Genomic DNA, 21390 nt, shown 5'->3' on the forward strand with positions numbered 1-21390 from the left:
CCATGTGCTGCAGCGCCACCGCCGCGGCCTTCTGCACAACAGAACGTAACTGAGCCTCATTAAGCCGGACGGCGGGAGCTCCACGGAAAAATAGCAACGCGTGGGATGCATACCTAGACGCTGACAGACGTGCGCAAATGCATAAACATAAATATAACACAGCAGGTGGTGGGATAGATAAGAGGGAGCAAAAGAGGACAGGTAACATTCTGTAACCTGTAATGAGTGTGGGTTCACCTGAAGATTATAATTAACCTAAAGCTTTTCTGTTAGCTCAAAATAATACTGAAGTCTAGGAATTCACGACGTACCTGACACTTTTCTCAACTACAAATAAGGGGCCCATGAATTGGTTGCGTAAATGACTATTTCCTCCATAGGTTCTATGGTCTACAGAGCAAGAGGAGGATTTATGCATTGTTACAAAAGCAGCCGGCAAGACTCTAATTACAAACCTAAGAGGATATAGACTTCCCCGTTTGCACCTGGGTAAGGAACGCTCCCATGTGCTCAAGCTGATGAGAGGCTTGCACTTAGACTTTCAGAGGAAACCCGGAGAGATGCAGGACTATGTGCTCTTAATTAATAAACGCCCACATGGGGGCTTAAAATGTGCTGAAGGAGGTGAAGAAATACATGCAAGTAAGCAAAAGCGCAACTTTGTTTCAGGCTGTTTCTATAACTAATAGGTCTAATTTTAATCCACAGCACACGCTTAAATATATCAACATACATTTTGTCGAGACATTAATTCTGCATGCTAATGCTGAGTATTCATATTTGCGAAATGCTTCCTGCAGTGGAGATAAAATGGGGTGATAAAGGATTAAAGATCTGTTAATGAGAATAATGCTGCTTTTTCTCATAGTAGCTTCATTTGGTCTGTTCCTGTTTGGCTGTGACTCCATCCTGGAGAGAAATATCAGCTGTGCTGCTGCCATCAACACCTTTGTTTATAGATGATGGAGATCGGCCTGTTTTTCAGTGCAGTCCTGTTTCTCTGACTGTGACTAACTGGATGTGCTCTCTTCATCCTCTGACATGGGAGCTGGCTCTGGGCTCGTCTGCCTGGCTGTGTGTTTCCTGGATGGGGTCGCCTTTTACAGTTGCTTTTTGTATCTCTGCTTCTGCCTCCTTGAACCCCAGTCGGCTTCGGCAGATGGCCGCTCACACTTTGGTTCTGGTGGAGGTTTCTCTCTGTTAAAAGGAAGTTTTTTCTCTCCACTGTCGCTACAAGCATGCTTAGTGTGCGGGATTACCTTTGAATCAATGAGTCGATGCAATCAACTTGTTTTCCATAGATAGAACCTTTAAATCAATTCAACTGTATGATCTGGTTGAATTGGTACTATACACAAATAAATAAACTGAATAATCTATTGGGAATTTTCGTAGATACACTATATTGCCAAAAGTATTTGCTCACCCATCCAAATTATTGGAATCAGGTGTTCCAATCACTTCCATGGCCACAGGTGTATAAATTCAAGCACCTAGGCATGCAGACTGTTTTTACAAACATTTGTGAAAGAATGGGTCGCTCTCAGGAGCTCAGTGAATTCCAGCGTGGAACTGTGATAGGATGCCACCTGTGCAACAAATCCAGTCGTGAAATTTCCTCGCTCCTAAATATTCCACAGTCAACTGTCAGCTGTATTATAAGAAAATGGAAGTGTTTGGGAACGACAGCAACTCAGCCACGAAGTGGTAGGCCACGTAAACTGACGAAGCGGGGTCAGCGGATGCTGACGCGCATAGTGCGAAGAGGTCGCCAACTTTCTGCAGAGTCAATCACTACAGACCTCCAAACTTCATGTGGCCTTCAGATTAGCTCAAGAACAGTGCGCAGAGAGCTTCATGGAATGGGTTTCCATGGTCGAGCAGCTGCATCCAAGCCATACATCACCAAGTGCAATGCAAAGCGTCGGATGCGGTGGTGTAAAGCACGCCGCCACTGGACTCTAGAGCAGTGGAGACGCGTTCTCTGGAGTGACGAATCGCGCTTCTCCATCTGGCAATCTGATGGACGGGTCTGGGTTTGGCGGTTGCCAGGAGAACGGTACTTGTCTGACTGCATTGTGCCAAGTGTAAAGTTTGGTGGAGGGGGGATTATGGTGTGGGGTTGTTTTTCAGGAGCTGGGCTTGGCCCCTTAGTTCCAGTGAAAGGAACTCTGAATGCTTCAGCATACCAAGACATTTTGGACAATTCCATGCTCCCAACTTTGTGGGAACAGTTTGGAGCTGGCCCCTTCCTCTTCCAACATGACTGTGCACCAGTGCACAAAGCAAGGTCCATAAAGACATGGATGACAGAGTCTGGTGTGGATGAACTTGACTGGCCTGCACAGAGTCCTGACCTCAACCCGATAGAACACCTTTGGGATGAATTAGAGCGGAGACTGAGAGCCAGGCCTTCTCGTCCAACATCAGTGTGCGACCTCACAAATGCGCTTCTGGAAGAATGGTCAAAAATTCCCATAAACACACTCCTAAACCTTGTGGACAGCCTTCCCAGAAGAGTTGAAGCTGTTCTAGCTGCAAAGGGTGGACCGACGTCATATTGAACCCTATGGATTAGGAACGGGATGTCACTTAAGCTCATATGTGAGTCAAGGCAGGTGAGCAAATACTTTTGGCAATATAGTGTATAATCTGGTCATTTTGGTTCATTTCACTGTTTTTTTTTTTTTTTTTTTTTTTTAAGAACATAGAAAATGTTTTTCTCACTCATGGCGACCTTTTAATTCATGAGAAATCGGAGTGCGAAAGGTTGTGGCATTTCTTATTTAGAATGTGAGGTTGTCAGCATGCATAAACAAGCTGAAAATGTGTCCATAGTACCTGTGCTACAGAGGGTCTCTTTTCCCGGCCTCTCTTCGTCAGGTTGTCGAGGCCTTTCAGTGAGGAGAACAGGCTCCTCTTTCTCTGCCTGCAAGCCGTAGACAACGAACGCCTCCTTACTGTAGCCTCGTCCCTGGAACAGATCTGAACAGATGCACAGCATCAGGACCAAATTACACAAAAAGGAACACCTCTATATCTTCGACTTCTATCTTCCTTACCAGTGCATGGAAAGAGGACACGGAGAAAACGCCGAGGCGTCCCAGAGCGGTTTTGGTCGGGCGGCTAGCGGTGGCAAGCAGGCTCTTGGGATTAGGCAGCTCTCCCCCCTGAAGACTGGCAAGGTAGCAGCGCATCCTGAAGAGGTCCATGTTGAACTTCTCTAGGTTCTGCTCCCACTGCTGGATCTAATGGAAGGGAAAGAACATTGCTTTGGTTTAGATTTTTGGGATTTAATATGTTGGGTGATGACTTAACAAGCAGTGCTTTAGAGGGGAGGGGAGTTTCAGGATCAAAGGAGATGCAGGGTCAAGCAAGTGTTTTAGTTTAAAGCGTAATTGCTTGCAGATGCTGGTGGAGGGCAACACCATGACGTGGTGGGAGTTTGCCGGTGACAAATGGCTGCATATTTCACAGAGAGGTATTTCTGTCTGCACGGCGAATCCAAATGCACATTTTATGTCCTGAGAACCAGAAGATGTAGAACAGACCACACACATAAACTTCCCCCACACTCCCAGTTTACAGGTATGTTATGTTAGCTATAGGAAAGAGCTAATTTTGTTGGCTGGAGACTGGATTTAACGAGAACAGCTAGAACAACCCCCCATAACGACCCAGCTTAATCGGTCTCGTCTGTGCCATGACTTCATTTAGTATAATGGACCCCACGGTGGTGTCCCATTAGGGTTTCGCTCAAATCAACGTGCGCTGGTTGGAATTACGAGCAAACTGAGAACAAGGCCAAAGGGTGGCATTTTATGAACACCTTAAACAAACATTTTGTTTGTGGAGAAACTTGTGGAGAAATTACCTTGTGACTAATGCACTCTGAACACCTATGTATACGACTGTGCAGGTGGGCTCAGTTAACAAGCTTTAACTCATTCAAACATTCCCCATTGTAGACAAGCTTGCACTGTGCATTCCTCTTGTTGAAGGGCACAACAATGGCAAAAAGAAACTTGGTTATTGAGAAGCAGAGCATCTGTGGTGAAAGATCTGTGCTTTGTTTTTCTCTGCAGGCGGTTATGGTGGCCTGAAAATGTGGGGCAGTTTGGTTGATTTTTAAAGCTAAAATGAGGGTAGGTTCATGATTTATCACAGATATGTTGTGGTTAATTCTACCAACCATGTTTTAGTTAACTTGTAAAATGAAAAAGACATTTTTTATGTGTATTATCTGGATTTAGCAAGATGAGAAAAAGAGGAGGGACATATTAACTATATTTTGCCACAGCTTTTGTGAAATTAAATGCTTAACTTGTAAGCTTCTCACCAAGCTTGGCACGTCTAAAGATTTCCTTTATCTGACATCTGATTGGGTCGTTGATCTCAAAAAGTTTATTGTAGCTATGGATGCAGTCAGGCTCGGACTGGTAATCTCTGAGACGATCCTAATGACAGCGTGCAAGGGCCGGCCCTCCTTAAATCATACCGGCCCCAACACTTACTCTCAGGGCGAAGCACCTACCTGTGACAGTAAATAACTCAAGGAGCTCAAGAAGTAATACAATGTTAACTACCTAAATGATGCATGCAGTATATAAAGCCCTTCCCTGTCATGCACAACCTTGTGACGTTTGGTATATGGTGTAATTTTCTATTTCTTCAGACTGTAAAATCCTTGCAACAAGCTAAATTATAAAAAAACAAAAATGCTTTCTTTACACCAAACTACGTTATGTTTCTCTTATATTTGACAAATTTATGTTAGAGTATTTTGCAAAAATATGTCGTGGTGCATGATGGGGATTTGCATCTAAAGTTTAATAAAGTTAATACTTATTTGCCCCTTCCTAAAAACCTATTTCCACCCCAACTGTCTGCAAAGGTTTTCCTCTAAGCAGATGTTCATCTTTTCTTCCTGGTTGCATTAAAATCTGCAAAAGCTTCAATGCAAGATAATTCCTTTGGTGTAACTTGATCACAGTGTGTGCATGCTTGTGTCCTAATGTGTTTGGGGGTTGGGCAAGGGCAGACTTCAAACAAGCTCTGCTGGCACTGATTTGAGAAGAGGTGGGTGAGGGGGCAGACAGGGACATCAAAGTGGTGCCCTGTCGGTGCTCAACAACCACACCGAAACTGAAATTTATCATCAGCCCCGAGGCGCCTTTATCAGAGTCCTGTCCTGTACAACTTCTGACCCTATCATTCACTCCAACTCCAGCTTGTCTCTGCAGTGGCATGCTGGCTAATTGGAAACAGACATGAATGCAGGCAGCTTGGTGGTAGCCAGGCAGCGACACCGCTTGTGGTCATTCCTGCACTGATTTACTGAGCATCTTTCATGAAAAGTTATTTGCTTTAATTTGCAAAAACTAGAAGGGTTTTGTTTGTCAATTTAGCAACATCAGCTGGGAGTTTTAGTGCAAATAAGAATCTGAAATGATGTAGAATATCAATCATGCGATTAGGCATAAAAACCGCTTTATTGTCGCCTATTCCCAAACTAAACTAGTTTTTGTAAAAAGTATAAACATACTTGACTCTTTTTCCGACTCTGTAATCTGCTGCATGTAGGCTACAGCACAGCACTGCATGCTTTGGATTCCCCCCTTCAGGCTGATGGAGGAGGGGGAATAGGATAATGCATATTACCAGAAAACATCTGGAATCGCAATGATGATAATAATCCAGGAACAAGCAGCTCCCCTGGGCCCCTCACTCTGCATTTTGGGACTGAAACATCCAGGCCACCTCACCCACCCACACAGTAAAATTAGCCACAGACCTGTCGCAGCTGTCACCAAATGGTGAAAAATAAGTAGAGCACAACACCAAAAGGTTTGTTTTTTTTAAATGTGCCAAAATTAAACCACATCCCCACCTATGCAGGATACTATCAACCAATTGATGGATGGAAAATTTTGAGCGGTTTTGTCCTTTTATATTTTCCCCCGTTTCTTACCTGGTTTTCAATAGCTTTGCGGTTTTTGGGGTTGCTGACTACGGTCAGCTGGAGCTCGGCCATTTTCTTCATCTTCCCATCCATGTCTATCTTCTGGAGCAAGGTGCGGGCCTGGTTCCGCAGCAGACGCACAGTGTCTTCCTTTCCCTGACGCTTGGCGAGCAGTGAAGCGCTGGCTGAGTGGATGGCTGTCACCCAGTTTTCCAGGTCCGTCTGGTTGCTGGCCTTAAACGACCAAAGAGACGGGAATGTGATAAGGCTTTATAGGCTGATATTCAGTTAAGCAGCTAAAATAACAATAAGCAGAGTAAGCCAATGCATTGCCATTTGCTGTATGTCATAAAAAGTAAAAGCGAGTGTAAGCCAATAAAGTGAAGGACCAATGATAAATGGAACCTGTATTTGAAAACATCAGCATAAATGTCACCTGCAAAGAACTTTTAGTAAAAAAAACTTTATCTAAGAGCCAAAATATTGGTCAGAGAATCAATCGAGGGTCCTTTTCAGTCTCAATAACTCAGCCGAAAATCCAATGGTCATATCCTTTTTCTAACACTAAGAAGATAAAAAAATACCTTTATTGTCCAACAGAGGGGAACTAGTGACACACTAGAGAGGCATTAAACAAAATCCAGGAGATCGACCCTTTATCAGATGAAGTCCCAGGAAGCTCAGAGATGAAGGAAACAATTTAAAATATTACTAAATTGTCTAGATGTTTCCAGTGAGAGTTAGCATTAGAAAGTAACAGGAAGGCTAAACAGAGTAGGGTTGTCAAAAGTATCGATACTCTGTGTGATTGAATAATTCTGTGCAATTTTCGGTTTCAGACTTTTTTCTGTAACAGGTGCAGCTGCTGAGAATTATTTTTGTTTTTTAACTGGTTTGGCTAGTGTCATTGTTATGTGTGCAAAGCATACCCAAGGAAGGAACACTTAATTTTAATTTTGTAGGTTTTTTATCAAGCTTGCTTAATATTGTGCACAGCATACAACCTCAAAATATTGTTTATTGTATTTATTTATCTATTTATTGTATTTTGTTTATTAATGAAAACATTTCTGTTGAATTTTGGAGTCTTTGTTTTTATCCTTGTGGTATCGAAAATTACATCGAGTATCAAATATTTTACTTAGTGTCAGTATCGAGTTGAAAAGTTTAGTATCGTGACAACCCTAAAACAGAGTACATCAAAGATGTACAGGAGTACATTGTCATTGCCTTTACTAAAAAAAAATATAAATGGTACGCCCTATTTTTCCCCAAGAAACTTCGCTCAAATGTACAAAATTTCAAAAGCGGCAGACACTGGAGTTGGAAAAATTTTATTTGTGTTGCCCGACGACCCACAACAACAGGCAAAGCACTGCTCATGCAGAGCGATATGATCACTCCCCTGAAACTGTTTACTAATGCCTAAATTAACTTAAAATGTCGCAACCTGCCAGTAAAATATGTCTGCTTTTATTATTTTGATTCTTGCAGTTTATACCACATACCTGAAAAATACTAGCATCTACTTCTAGCCACCACTAACAGAAGTGGAAAACCCCCAAGAGGCGACCCGGCCTGATGCAGCTGCTGTTGGAGGTCTGAGCGGCTCAGACAGCGAAAAAATATTTTAAGGCAGGATTATAAGACTGAGGAACTGACTGGAAAAACAATGTTTTCAGGTGGACTTTCTCGCATAAAAATTATATTGAATCCAGTTTTTACCCATTAATCACAGCAAATATTGCAAAGCTGCTCTCTGCCACTGAACACAGGAGCAGCAGAGGCATCTGGACTAACTTTACTGGACGCGATTCAGAAGCATCAAAGATCCTCTGGAGGCACGTCTGACCTTAAGGTGTCCAGGCATCAAAATTTAAGCAGCAGACACTTTTTCGCTACTCAAATTGCAGTGTGAATGTATCATTAAACTTCCTGATTGTTTGAATTGACCTATGAAACATTATATTGTACCTGAAAATGATCTCATGTCTTCCTTATGAAAGTTTCACCTCTAGTCAAGCAAACTTAAACCTATATTCCCATCAGGAAAAAAGCTGCATTCCACCTCAAAATGCAGGAAATAGTGTTTCAGAGAGTCGAAATTTCACCCCTAAAAACATAAAGATTTGATAGAACAAGGTGTATGAATCTACAGTACTACTGCTCTCTAGAGGTAAACAAGTGAACCAACATGGCAGTGGCCATAATTAGGAAGTTTGCGGAGAGTCAGGCGAAGAAGGCAGCCTTTGGTGAATTTATTTGACAGAGTCGGCTTTTGGGAAGAGGATACGACAAACAATTATCTAATCAGGGTTTACAGATGCAAGAAACAACGACAGGAGTCGAGACTAAGGTGTACACTATGAAATATTCCTGGCTAAATGCCTGTCCGTTTTATTTCCAATTTGTTTGCACATTCACTCTCTACCAAGGAACATCCCGGATTTGTTAATGTTGGCAGCCTTTTGAAAGAGTGCAGCTGTAGGGAAATCAGCTGTAGTCAGCTTATGTGCTGTGCAGCATGTTAGATTGGCTGAAAGCTCCAGGCAGCTGTATTTTAACTTTAGATTTCCTTTTTACTTGATGTTCAGTAATTCAGCTAAATGCATACATTACTGCTGTTGAAGAATATGTCCAATGACAACTTTTTTGGTTCAGTTCTTTCTTTTTCCTCTAATGCTGCAAGAAAATCCTCAGTATTCTCAAATAACAGCATTTATTGATGCTGGTATTTCAATACCTAGGAGTCCTCTTCGTTTCATTGTGGTGTCCATTTTTAATGTTGCCTAACAGAACGTTGCTTAATACTGTGCAATTGTTAGGTATAAAACAACGCTGCATCTGTTTGGAACACTTGCATACCAAACCAAAAGGAATCTTCCAGACATTTTCTGTACCAATAAAATAAAAGGCAGATATCAATATCATAAAAATACTAGTTTAACTGCATACACACAACTGTGCTGTAACATACACAGCTGTAGAAATGGAATAAAACGCCTCAACGTTAAAACGGTTTGACCAAACAAAGTTCAGGCTCTTACCTGGAAGAGGTAGACGTCTCCATATGAATTACTCAGACAGAAGACATTCTCCCTCTTAGGGTGTTCTGGGACAGCCTGGACAACGCTGTCCTCAGCTAAGAGGGCGTAGCGGGGTGATAACTCCTGCTCCGTAGAGCCCTTCCCATAAGTTTCATAGAACAACAATGTGCACCCTGGAAAAGCAGGAAAAACTGTCAGTAAACACTACATTTCTCTAAGAAAGACTTCTCAGGACCTAAAATGTACTTGAAAAAGACATTTGGTGACTTTAGCACTATTTACACTACCCTCTGAAAACCAATCTGTGCCGAGTTTGGATCCTTACGACCATTTAAGCACCACTCTAGCACCGTTCCTCGCCTCCTCTTGGCGATCTACAGTACTACTTCTCTCTAGAGGTAAACAAGCAAATCAAAGTGGCGGCGCCCATAACTTTCAGGAAGTTTTTGGAGAGTGAGGCGAAGAAGGCAGCCTTTGGTCAATTTATTTGAGTCGGCTTTTGGGAAGTGGATACGACAAACGATTATCTAATCAGGGCACAGGAAACAACAACAGGAGTTAAGGTTCATCACACCTATGGTAGCCAACCGCCCCTTGAAAAATGGAATTGTTCCGTATTAAGCAAAAAGTGCCTGTCCCGTATTTAGTGGAAAAGGAACGCACTTTGTCCCGTATTACTGTGAGAGTTAAAAAAAAAAAAAAAAAACAGTCAGTAAAAAGCAAATGGAATGTGTTTACAGGTGTGTTTACAGGTGTGCAGGAATTTGCTGTTGCACCAAAAATGTGCACTATTTATTTATTGTTTTTATATGCATTTTTTTACAGTTTGAAGTTAAGCAGGTCAGGCTTATGTTTAAGATACTTATTTTATTCAGCCAAGTTTGTTATTTTGTATTAAAGTGAATTGCGGGATAATAATTTGTTTTTCATGTGTTCAAGTTGCTCACAAATATGCATGTAATTCAATGCAGATTTGAGTCAAACAGTTAAAAAAATGATTTCACACACAAAGGAGGGCTAAAAAACAAACAAACAGGAAATCGGGTCAGCTGACACACATGAGGTCTCCCTTTTTTCCCCCAGGGAGTTGGCAACCCTAATCACACTGCTAAACTGAATCATCACTGGAAATCGTGTGGCACGGTAGGGAAGCTAGTTGGCTGACTGTAAGGAGATGATGTGGTCTGCTCATGCGCACTGAGAACTGAGCCAGAACTGAACCTCCCCGAGCCTTACTGATGAACTAGTACCAGTATAACACGGTTCTGTTGTGTCCAGCGCGGTCCGGTACAGTTGTGTGTGCCATTTACACAAACAGTGATCTCGGTTACCGTGCTTGGACTGATCTCGGCAAGGTCTCAAAAGGGTAGTGTAAATGGGGCATTTGTAACATCCACAATAGATTTTAGAATCAAGCAAAGGATCCAGAAAAAACTTAGTAAAGTTTGATGCTTGGTTTTTAAGAATATATTTTTCTTTTCTTGATCATAAAAGCAACCCTTCCTATATTATGTGGAATAATTTTATTACTGAGGTCTAAAGCAACTACGTACATGCACTCACCGGCCACTTTATCACATACACCTTACTAGTTAGTTTGGACCTCATTTTGCCTTCAGAACTTCCTTCATACTTCGAGGCAAAGACTGAACAAGGAGCTGGAAACATTCCTCAGAACTAGGTCCGGATTGACATCATAGCATCACACAGATGCTGCAGATTCATCGTCTTCACATACATGAATCTCCCGTTCCACCACATCCCAAAGCGGCTCTACTGGACTGGGATCAGGTGACTGTGGAGGCCATCTGAGTACAGTGAACTCTACCATCTGCATGTTGTAGCAGATTCATCAGACCGGGCAACACTTTTCCGACTTTCTAATGTCCAACTATGTGACCTGCTTATTTTTCCTAGTACTCTGTGTGGTCTCCTGCGGGTGTATCCCATCTGCCTCAGCCGTTGATGTGTTGCTCGCTCATAGAAGCTTTTCTACATACCTGACTTGTAACAAGTGGTTATTTGAGTTGCCCTTCTATTAGCTTGAACCAGTGTTGCCATTCTTCTCACTGAAATTTTTTTTTCTTTTAAGACTATTCTGTGTAGCCCCAATAGATGGTTGTGTGTGAAAATCCCAGTTGTTGAGGAGTTTCTGAAATACCAATAAAGCCCGTCTGGCGCCAACAACCATGCCACTTTCAAAGTCACTTAGCCTACATTCACACAGCAGCCTTAAGTAACGCAAATCAGATTTTTTTGCCCACATGCGACCTGTATCGGATCTTTTCATGGCAATCTGAATGACACAGATCAGATTTTTTGCGATGCGACCCAGGCCACTTGGCTCTGTGGTCCTGAATCCATCCAAGAATCTGATCTTTTCAAATACAACCTGTGTCTGAACAGCCAAGTTGCATTCATACGACCCGAAAGTCATTAATACTCAACAAAAGTCACTATTCTGCCTCTTGCTACACAGAAGCGGCAAGAAAAACAACAATCATGAAGCCATACGACCGTATTGCGGAGAGTAGTATTTATGTTTAACCATCCCGAAAATTTTGTCTTTTTAAAGGGATAGTTCGGGATTTTTGACATGAATCTGTATGGCATCCCCATCACCAGTGTCATGCAATCACACTGACTTACCCCTGGCAGCATCCTGTGAGCAGAGTTCTCGTCCAGCTTTGGTCAAGCCGAAAGTAGTCCGGCAGGTTTGCTAGACCCAGCGAAATAAAACGTTTCTCTTCCCAAAACATTATGTGTTCAAAAGAGCGATATTTTTGCATCCCAAAAACATTGTAGCGGAAAAAGTCACACGTCGTTATCACTTGGTCCTATTTTCTCTCTGTTCGTATCAGTGCGCGCGACACCATGACCTGACAGCTAGGGGCTACTAACCTGACAACAGCCAGATGCATGTCTAGCGAGACATGCATCTGGCTGTTGTTGAGCTCGCTGTCAGAATGACGGCGCGCACTGATACGAACAGAGAGAAAATAGGACCAAGTGATAACGACGTGTGACTTTTTCCACTACAATGTTTTTGGGATGCAAAAATATCACTCTTTTGAACACATAATGTTTTGGGAAGAGAAACGTTTTATTTCGCTGGGTCTAGCAAACCTGCCGGACTACTTTCGGCTTGACCAAAGCTGGACGATAACTCTGCTCACAGGATGCTGCCAGGGGTAAGTCAGTGTGATTGCATGACACTGGTGATGGGGATGCCATACAGATTCATGTCAAAAATCCCGAACTATCCCTTTAAGGTTGGGAAAGATCGCTACATGCACTCCAGCAAAACCATCCACGTTTACTTCTGTAAAAACAGAGCACACTTGCTTGTGACGTCATTGCATCCTCTACTGTGAATGTTGGACAACTGCATTGCATGAATGCAGTTCACACAGGAGATCACATAAAAGTCACATATATTTGGAAATGTGAATGGCAACGCAGAAAAATTTAACTTCACAAATAATTTGGAATTGAGCATTAAGGCCTGCAGAGTGAACGTAGACTTAAATCACCTTCCTTCCCCATTCTTATGCTCAGTTTGAACAGCAGAAAACTCCTGACTGACAGTAAACAGTAACCTTTAGTGCTTCTCAAAGCAACATTTCAGAGAGGATATTCGAATAATCTGCTTAACTTCTCCCAACTCAAGTTCTTAACTTTGATTCAAACTCGCATGTAGAGGTGCGAGTGGGTTTAATGGGTTCAATGGAATGGGTTTAGCAGGGAAAGTTAAACCCATTCCCTGGGTTTACCTTTCAGAGTCACCCAGTAGTGCTTCCATTTACGGCGGGTCAGTAGCTCCAGCTTCCTTTCCTTGTGCAGGGTGATCAGGGGCTTGAAGGAGAGCCACCCCACCCTTCTGACCACCCCCTGCTCCTTAGCAAACAAAAGGTCGAGCTCCTCCATGGAGCCCTCGGCCGACTCGCTGCTGCTCCCTTCTTCTTCCGTTCCAGTCGATGGGTCTCTCCTCTCTCCGCCTCCCATCCCGGGGTCTGTCTCCAGTTCTCTCATGAAGTTTTCATAGATGTTCTGGCGTACAGCGTCACTGGTCGTTTGGTGAATGGCTCCTGACGACTGAGCCCTAGAGGCTCCGGGGAACCAGAGGACGCTGGAAACCTGTGAGGGGGAGCTGGTGTCTGCAGTCAGGCCATCAACGCCACTGTCAAAGGCCTCACTGGCTTCTCTGTATCTGGTCTCCTAAGGAGGCAAAATGGAAAATAAGAAATTAAAGATCAGAAAAACAAACCCCAGAAAGGTTTTTAATAGCTTGTATTAATATAAAACTATTCAGTCTTTCATCCGTCTATCCATTCATAGTTCTGTCCACTCACCCCAGCATTCAACCGAATATCCATTAACCTTTAATGCTTCCCTATCAATAAAAAACTTCTTGTCTGAATAAATATTTATTACTTTTGTTATAAATCTGCAAACCTATGTATGATAATTCCAAAGAGTCAAGTAGGTTTTGAAACTCTAGGCGGATTGCAACTCTTAGGAACAACGGAAACAATGGTTGTTTGACTAGGGGCATAGAGCTTGGATTCCTGAGGTTCTGAGTTCGAGCCCCACTTCCACAGACTGCCACTCTGGGTATCTTAACCCCACACTGCTTCCCAGGCACCGCACAATGGTAGCCCACTGCTCCCCAAGGGGATGGGTTAAATGCTGAGGTGAATTTTCAAGCGGCCCGCTAGCTCAAGTGGTAAGTCACCCCTCCTGCAAACAGGAAGCCTGGGGATCCAAGTGTGGTACCCTTCACACTAATGCCTGCTTTGGGGAGTGGCGGCCTAGTGGTTAGGGCATTGCACATGAAATCCTGAGGTTCTGAGTTCAAGCCCTACCCCTAGCACTGCCAATCTGGGTCCCTGAGAAAGACCCTTAGCACCACACTGCTCCCCCTGCGAGAGTTCATTTCTTTGCTCTGTTATTGTGACAGTGTAATGACAATAAAACGCCTGGGGGAAAAAACATTGTTTAGATTGAAATGTTTCTGAGATGACATCAAAACTTTTTATGCACCAACTGTTAGTGAATATGCTGGTCTGATTCCCTGCATGCAAATAAAATCCTACCAGCTTGCCTTAAGAGGTGCAACTATCTATAAATACATACAGGATCAAATTTAAACAGGCTCTTTTAACTTAGCCCAGAGGTAAAATAACAATTTTTAAGATCTAGTCTAGCTGAAACCTTCAAAGCCACTTAATTTTTAACTAATCAGAGAAACAGTGATGACATCTTGGGGGGGTTGGGAACCCTTCTGGATCAGAGAAATTAACATCATTTGTGGGCTTATTTGGCTTATCAATTTCAAAAAGGCGAACACTTGATGCAAATGCATCCTTTTCATCCGTGATGACAGTCTACAGACACTTGACTAGATTGCAGCGTCGAGTCTGCTCATAACAGCAGAGCGGAGTATTCTGAACAGGCAGGATCTCACCATGACACAGCTTTTTCTGTCTTTATTTTGTTCATGCATAATGTTTAGTTTCAAGTCTGCTATCTATGTATTAGCTATGTTTCACGTTCATCTGATTTTTTCAATATAATCAGTTCATATATTATACTGTATTAAGGGTCAGGGAGCGACACTGCCTCATTTTGACTGATCTTAAGATATTCCCAGGACAGAAAGGATAAATCATCCATGGGAATAATGAGGCCCCCCAAAGTCTTCATCCACCCTTAGGGGCCAAGGAAACCTCCCAAGGAAGACATAAAGAGTCTTCTTCTTTCTATTCATGATCCTGATCTGATTTTTGGATTATCTGCTATTTTAGAGAAGCTCATACAGTATTATAAAAAATGCATAAATTCATTTGTTTCAATAGTAAACTTTCTTAAATCCAAGTGACTAAGCAAAAATCACCATTAGCAGATTTTCTCTGTAAAGACCATGAAGCAGCCCAGGAAATCTGCTCACAACAACCAGAACAAGCTCAGACCCTTCATTAATATTAGAGGACGGTTTAGGTTAAATCTTTAGCTAAGGATTTAGTTTCACCCTACAGAGCTTCTCAAAGGCTTAAAGCCATCTTTCAGGCAGAAGACAACAGCGTCTTAAAACATTTACAAGGCAAATCTTAAAAGAATTAATGTAAAAACTATTGCTCTCAAGCTGCAGAGAAGGGAGAGGGACAAGGGTTCAGACTCGGTTTAAACAAACTGCCTGGGTCAAATTAAAGCTTGTAAAGCTGCAGACGGGCCAAGAAAATCCCATAAGTCTGACAAGGGCACGAAACTTGGAGACAAACTGTAGTTCTTTCTAATCTTTGTTTTGATGAGGGCCTGTGCAGCGCAGATAATTTCACTCCTGGAAAATTACAGGTGCTGGTCATAAAATTAGAATATCATGAAAAAGTAGATTGATTTCAGTAATTCCATTTAAAAAGTGAAACTTGTATATTATATTCATACATTACATACAAACTCATATATTTCAGATGTTTATTTTGTTTAATTTTGATGATTACAAATGACAACAAATGAAAATCTCAAATTCATCATATCAGAAAATTAGAATATTGTGAAAAGGTTCAAAATTGATGGCCCCTGGTGCCACACTCTAATCAGCTAATTAACTCAAACCACCTGCAAAAGCCTTTAAATGGTCTTTCAGTCTAGTTCTATAGGCTACACAATCATGGGGAAGACTGCTGACTTGACAGTTGTCCAAAAGACGACCATCGACACCTTGCACAAGGAGGGCAAGACACAAAAGGTCATCGCTAAAGAGGCTGGCTGTTCACAGAGCTCAGTGTCCAAGCACATTAATAGAGAGGCGAAGGGAAGGAAAAGATGTGGTCGAAAAAAGTGTACAAGCAAGAGAGGCTAATTAACTCAAACCACCTGCAAAAGCCTTTAAATGGTCTTTCAGTCTAGTTCTATAGGCTACACAATCATGGGGAAGACTGCTGACTTGACAGTTGTCCAAAAGACGACCATCGACACCTTGCACAAGGAGGGCAAGACACAAAAGGTCATCGCTAAAGAGGCTGGCTGTTCACAGAGCTCAGTGTCCAAGCACATTAACAGAGAGGCGAAGGGAAGGAAAAGATGTGGTCGAAAAAAGTGTACAAGCAAGAGAGATAACTGCACCCTGGAGAGGATTGTGAAACAAAACCCCTTCAAAAATGTGGGGGAGATTCACAAAGAGTGGACTGCAGCTGGAGTGAGTGCTTCAAGAACCACCACACACAGACGTATGAAAGACATGGGTTTCTGCTGTCGCATTCCTTGTGTCAAGCCACTCTTGAACCACAGACAGCGTCAGAAGCGTCTTGCCTGGGCTAAAGAGAAACAGGACTGGACTGCTGGTGAGTGGTCCAAAGTCATGTTCTCTGATGAAAGTAAATTTTGCATTTCCTTTGGAAATCAAGGTCCCAGAGTCTGGAGGAAAAGAAGAGAGGCACTTCATCCACGTTGCTTGAAGTCCAGTGTAAAGTTTCCACAGTCAGTGATGGTTTGGGGTGCCATGTCATCTGCTGGTGTTGGTCCATTGTGTTTTCTGAGGTCCAGGGTCAACGCAGCCACATACCAGGAAGTTTTAGAGCACTTCATGCTTCCTGCAGCTGACCAACTTTTTGGAGATGCAGATTTCATTTTCCAACAGGACTTGGCACCTGCACACAGTGCCAAAGCTACCAGTACCTGGTTGAAGGACCATGGTATCCCTGTTCTTAATTGGCCAGCAAACTCTCCTGACCTTAACCCCATAGAAAATCTATGGGGTATTGTGAAGAAGAAGATGCAATACACCAGACCCAACAATTCAGAAGAGCTAAAAGCCACTATTAGAGCAACCTGGGCTATCATAACACCTGAGCAGTACCACAGACTGATCGACTCCATGCCACGCCGCATTGCTGCAGTAATACAGGCCAAAGGAGGCCCAACTAAATACTGAGTGCTGTACATGCTCATACTTTTCATGTTCATACTTTTCAGTTGGCCAACATTTCTATAAATCCTTTGTTTTTATTGGTCTTCAGTAATATTCTAATTTTCTGATATGATGAATTTGAGATTTTCATTTGTTGTCATTTGTAATCATCAAAATTAAACAAAATAAACATCTGAAATATATGAGTTTGTATGTAATGTATGAATATAATATACAAGTTTCACTTTTTAAATGGAATTACTGAAATCAATCTATTTTTTCATGATATTCTAATTTTATGACCAGCACCTGTATATCTGGGGAATAGCTTTGCACTTGTCTTAAATAAAAAATACCTCCAAGAAATACAAAATACGCAGATTTAAAACTTTATATCTGCATCTCCCATTCAATGAAAATAAAATATGGTTTTGAAAACTGTTTCAAAAGCAAGAAAATCTTTCACCTCATTGATCCGTCGGTTTAAATGTTCTTTTTACAGTGTCTAGTGACAGAGTTTTTTTTTCAGCTATTTAGGGGAACAGAATAAAACTGCATTAGATACACAAGTTTAGATATCAGTAAATTAGGTGATGTGGTGTGATGGTATGTTACTTGAGTCATTTTATTTTACCCTTTTATATTAAAGGCTCAGGTGAGCATCTGACAGGGTTGTAGTACCCAACACTGGCCTTGGTTGATAGTCATAATAAAAATAAGATGCAAAACCTTTATTTGTTTTGCCTTTGTCATTAAATCTTTGCAAAAAAACATGTATTACAGTGCTCTTACAAATTCAGCATGATTCCTTATTTAAATAACTAATGGCCACTCTGTAGGTGAACTAAAAAACAATCATAAATTTTGATGCTTCCTCGTTTTTATCAGTGTTGCACCGATACCAATACCAGTATTGGACGGGGCCCTAATCCAGCACCAAAATGGATATATCAGTATTGGCGAGGAACCAACAAATAGGGCCTTAATACCATTTTGAGAGCCAAAAGTTTACTCAACTATTGTCACCCATTACAGGTAGGCAATAAAAAGTTATACTGGATTCACTTTGTATTAGTCTTTTTCCTGCTTCACAAAGGAGGCAGCAGCTTGACAATGCCATGATGGAGATTATTTTACATCCAAGTAGTGTGCAGTTTTTCATATACACACACACACACACACACACACACACACACACACACACACACACACACACACACACACACACATCAATTTCAAACAGATGGTATCGGTATTGGCCAATACTGCACAACCAGGTATAAAGTATCGTATCGGGGCCAAAAAATGGCATCGGCGCAACACAAGTTTTTAAGCAGCAGCTCTAACAGAGAAAAGAAAATTGGTTATAATTCTTATCAGCAGGTCAAAGGTTTAAAACAAAACGGGAGAAAAGGAGGATTGAAAAGTCAACTCACCAGAGATTTCTTCTTCTTCCGGCTTAGGCTGCCCGTCCAATCACTGAAGCGTCTAATACGGTTTTTAATGGAGTCTTTCTTATTGAAAACAAAGTCCTGCCCAGTGTTCTCCTGCTGCTCTGCCTGGTCTTGGTACGGGTCCATATTTGAACCGATGGTATGAGCTTTAGGTCTGCGACTAGGCAAGGTAAAAGAGGAATACTGACGCGGTTCTGTACAGTCTTCCACCAAAGGAACATCCAGCACAGATGCGAGAGAGGCCCGGTGTGGCCTGCCCAACAGAGGCTGCTGTAGCTGGGAGGACAAGCCACTGGCTGTAGGAAATGTAGCAGTCATCGTGGAGTTCCTGTAAAGCTCTGCATTACATGGTGTAGCAGGTTGTTCTGTAAAGGAGTCAAGCCGATGTGTGGGAGAATGATCCAGTGTCCTGCTGGCAGAACCAAGCTGCTCCTGATCACAGAGCTCTGTCCCGGGGCCCCATAAGGAATCATACCAGGAGCCTTCAGAGCTTAGTGAGCTTCCTTTGCTGGTCCTGGCAGTGGAGGAGGTAGAAGCTGGTGGCGGACCACCCCGATGGCCATCCTGCATACCCACCCTGGAACCAGGTAGGCTTGAAGTGGAAGTAGCCTCCAAATTAGGAGAGAACTTGAGGAGCTGGACCGGACCAGAGGCCTCATCTAGGAGTAAGGGGTTTCCTGAGGAGTTTGTGAACTCCACCCTGAGAGAACCATCTTTTTTAATCACCACTCTTGGACTGCTCTGTTCCTCTAAAACATCCTCCTTGTCCCCATGTCTATTCTGAGAGTGTCCATCGAGCTCAGCCCCATACGGATTCTCTTCATAATCATCTGACCAATGTCGTCTCCGGATTCCGCATCCAGGGGAGCGACGCCAGTGATGTTCAGGGCTGCCACTCGCTCCCTTGCAAACATAGTCGCAGCGTTTGGTCGAGTACGACTGTCTGCTTTTAGGAGGTGACAAACAGCCGTGACCAACACACCTCGCCTTGTAGCCAGAGCCAAGTGGGGTGTTTTTCCACCACGTGTGTGCGGAAAGAACTTCTTCTTTGGCTGAGCCAAGTTTCAGTGAATACGGCTTTTGTTTCCTTGAGAAGATGAAGCCTGTGCCTTTCGGAGTATCAATGCTGTACTGGCTTTCTGAATTCCCCATCCTGGACTAGGAAAAAAAATACAAACAACCCATAAGGTCACCTTTACTAAATTAATAGAAACTCATACAAATCTAAAATTGACATATACACCTGCATGCCATTGAACTATAATTGAAAAGTGATCTTATTTAGATACCTCTGTTCAAAAAGCAGCACTTTTTAGATAGTTTCAGGTTAAGTTATTGCTCACATAGTGGTTATTTCTGGACATTTTAATCCTATTGACGTTAAGTTAATTAAACAAACAACAAATACTTTTTACAAAGAATTGTCAAGTTATACCTTAGGGTATGTGTTGACATATGACATATGTGGCGAATTGACACATGTGCTCTAGGACAACAATTTACTGAGTATGAACACAAAAGGTCACATCATACAGACAGAGACTGATTTATAATGAAGTGATTCTGTTCTCGAGTGAATGAGCTTCATGTCTAAAGTGTTCAATGTGCCTTTAAACGAGGTCAGGAGAGAAGTATTTGTACCACATCTGGTCATTTTATAATATTCTTACACAGAGGACCCCTGTGAGACAAACACGTTTCAGGATGTTAAGGTCATTAAATGTGACAATGCACAGGACGACAAGAGTGGTCTTCCAGCCTGCATGGTTTCAGAGACTCAGAGCCTCGATCAGACCCAGATTACATTACCGGACTGCATAACATGAATGGCAGGAACTGCTCTTACATAACAAATGCAGATCAACCCCTTTAGACGACTTTAAGACTTTAAATTAGCTCGCCAAGCAGATTAGGGACAAAGAAACTGGACATTTGAAGAGCAAGAAGTGTTTGTCATTGCATGCATGCAGATGAATAATTATTGACAAAATGCTTTTAAGACTCACCTCTCTGAAAGCCTTGTTTCACGCTGTAGATGTTACATGTTCCTAATTTCCCAAAATAAACTCATTCCTTGGTTGTGTGGCTCACCTGGAACACAGATGAAGAGGAGGAATTAGTCTTTCTGCTGCACTGTAATTTACTCTGTGTAATGAGCTCTGCGTTTCATAACGGTGCAGAACTTTAAGAGCAAACCTTAATCCTTTGCTTTTTGCTAAGGACAGTGTTTGGCACTGGCTGTTATACAGGAATACAGAAATCAGCAAAGGAATAAAATTAAGAAAAGGGTAAAACTGGCTTTAAAATGCGTCACAATTGTTTATTTGTAAAAAGAAATCAGGCGGAGCTTCTGAGAAACAGACCATAATGGAGAATTGCATGGAATTTCACCCAGGATAAACTCAGGATAGACTATATGACATAGCTGGCCTGGAAAAATTCAGCCCTTCCCTCTCAATCTAACTCTCCCTCATCATCCATCCAAAGCAAACATATGTTGCATTTTTCCACCTCCCCACACATAAATGACGTCTCTTTTCATCAGGTTTGGGAACGTTTTTCAAAGTCGACTACAGTTAACCGTCTGTTTATTTTTAAAAGTTGGATTCCTCTCACTTGCTCCGTTTTCTTTTTTTTTTCTCCCCCTCCCACTCAGCAGTGCCAGATTTATCTAAAGCACGATCCAGGACATAGGACGCAAAAAGGAACGATATTTGTGGAGATGCCAAAGTACTTTTCGGCATGTTGAGGAAGCATGAATGTTGTGTGTAACATAAGCCAATTGCACAGACTCATAGTGGTAAGTCTGCTGAGCTTTGAAACACATGAACAGCATGTGTAAGGTTGCAGGGTAAATATACCCCTGCCAGAAGCCCTAAACTTCTGGCTTACATGATCTGCACCACTGCGGTAGGAGTTGAACTGCTTCTGTTTGAATAAACCTTGACTGTTTGGCAGGATTTAAACAGCACTGGCAGAATAAATGGACTGCTGTTTAAAGACTGTACTTCAGATGTG

At 42.3% G+C, this 21390-nt stretch overlaps 1 protein-coding gene across 5 annotated transcripts in view; it reads right to left on the minus strand.

Annotated features, from left to right (window-relative positions):
• tiam2a (TIAM Rac1 associated GEF 2a) overlaps positions 1–21390 on the minus strand; it is a 149816-nt gene that overhangs the window by 54955 nt on the left and 73471 nt on the right. For all 5 annotated transcript variants that reach the window (XM_038271560.1, XM_038271558.1, XM_038271563.1 and 2 more), the window contains exons 2-8: positions 20379–20463; positions 18355–19530; positions 12783–13227; positions 9010–9182; positions 5972–6196; positions 3063–3248; positions 2842–2985 (exon numbers count right to left, since the gene is read on the minus strand). In XM_038271560.1, coding sequence (XP_038127488.1) covers positions 2842–2985; positions 3063–3248; positions 5972–6196; positions 9010–9182; positions 12783–13227; positions 18355–19524 — 2343 coding nt within the window. In that variant the 5' untranslated portion in view covers positions 19525–19530; positions 20379–20463. The remainder of the gene's footprint in view (positions 1–2841; positions 2986–3062; positions 3249–5971; positions 6197–9009; positions 9183–12782; positions 13228–18354; positions 19531–20378; positions 20464–21390) is intronic.

The sequence above is a fragment of the Cyprinodon tularosa genome, unplaced genomic scaffold (genome assembly GCF_016077235.1).
Source record: "Cyprinodon tularosa strain WSP-4 unplaced genomic scaffold, ASM1607723v1 ctg80, whole genome shotgun sequence".
NCBI classification, from domain to species: Eukaryota; Metazoa; Chordata; class Actinopteri; order Cyprinodontiformes; family Cyprinodontidae; genus Cyprinodon; species Cyprinodon tularosa.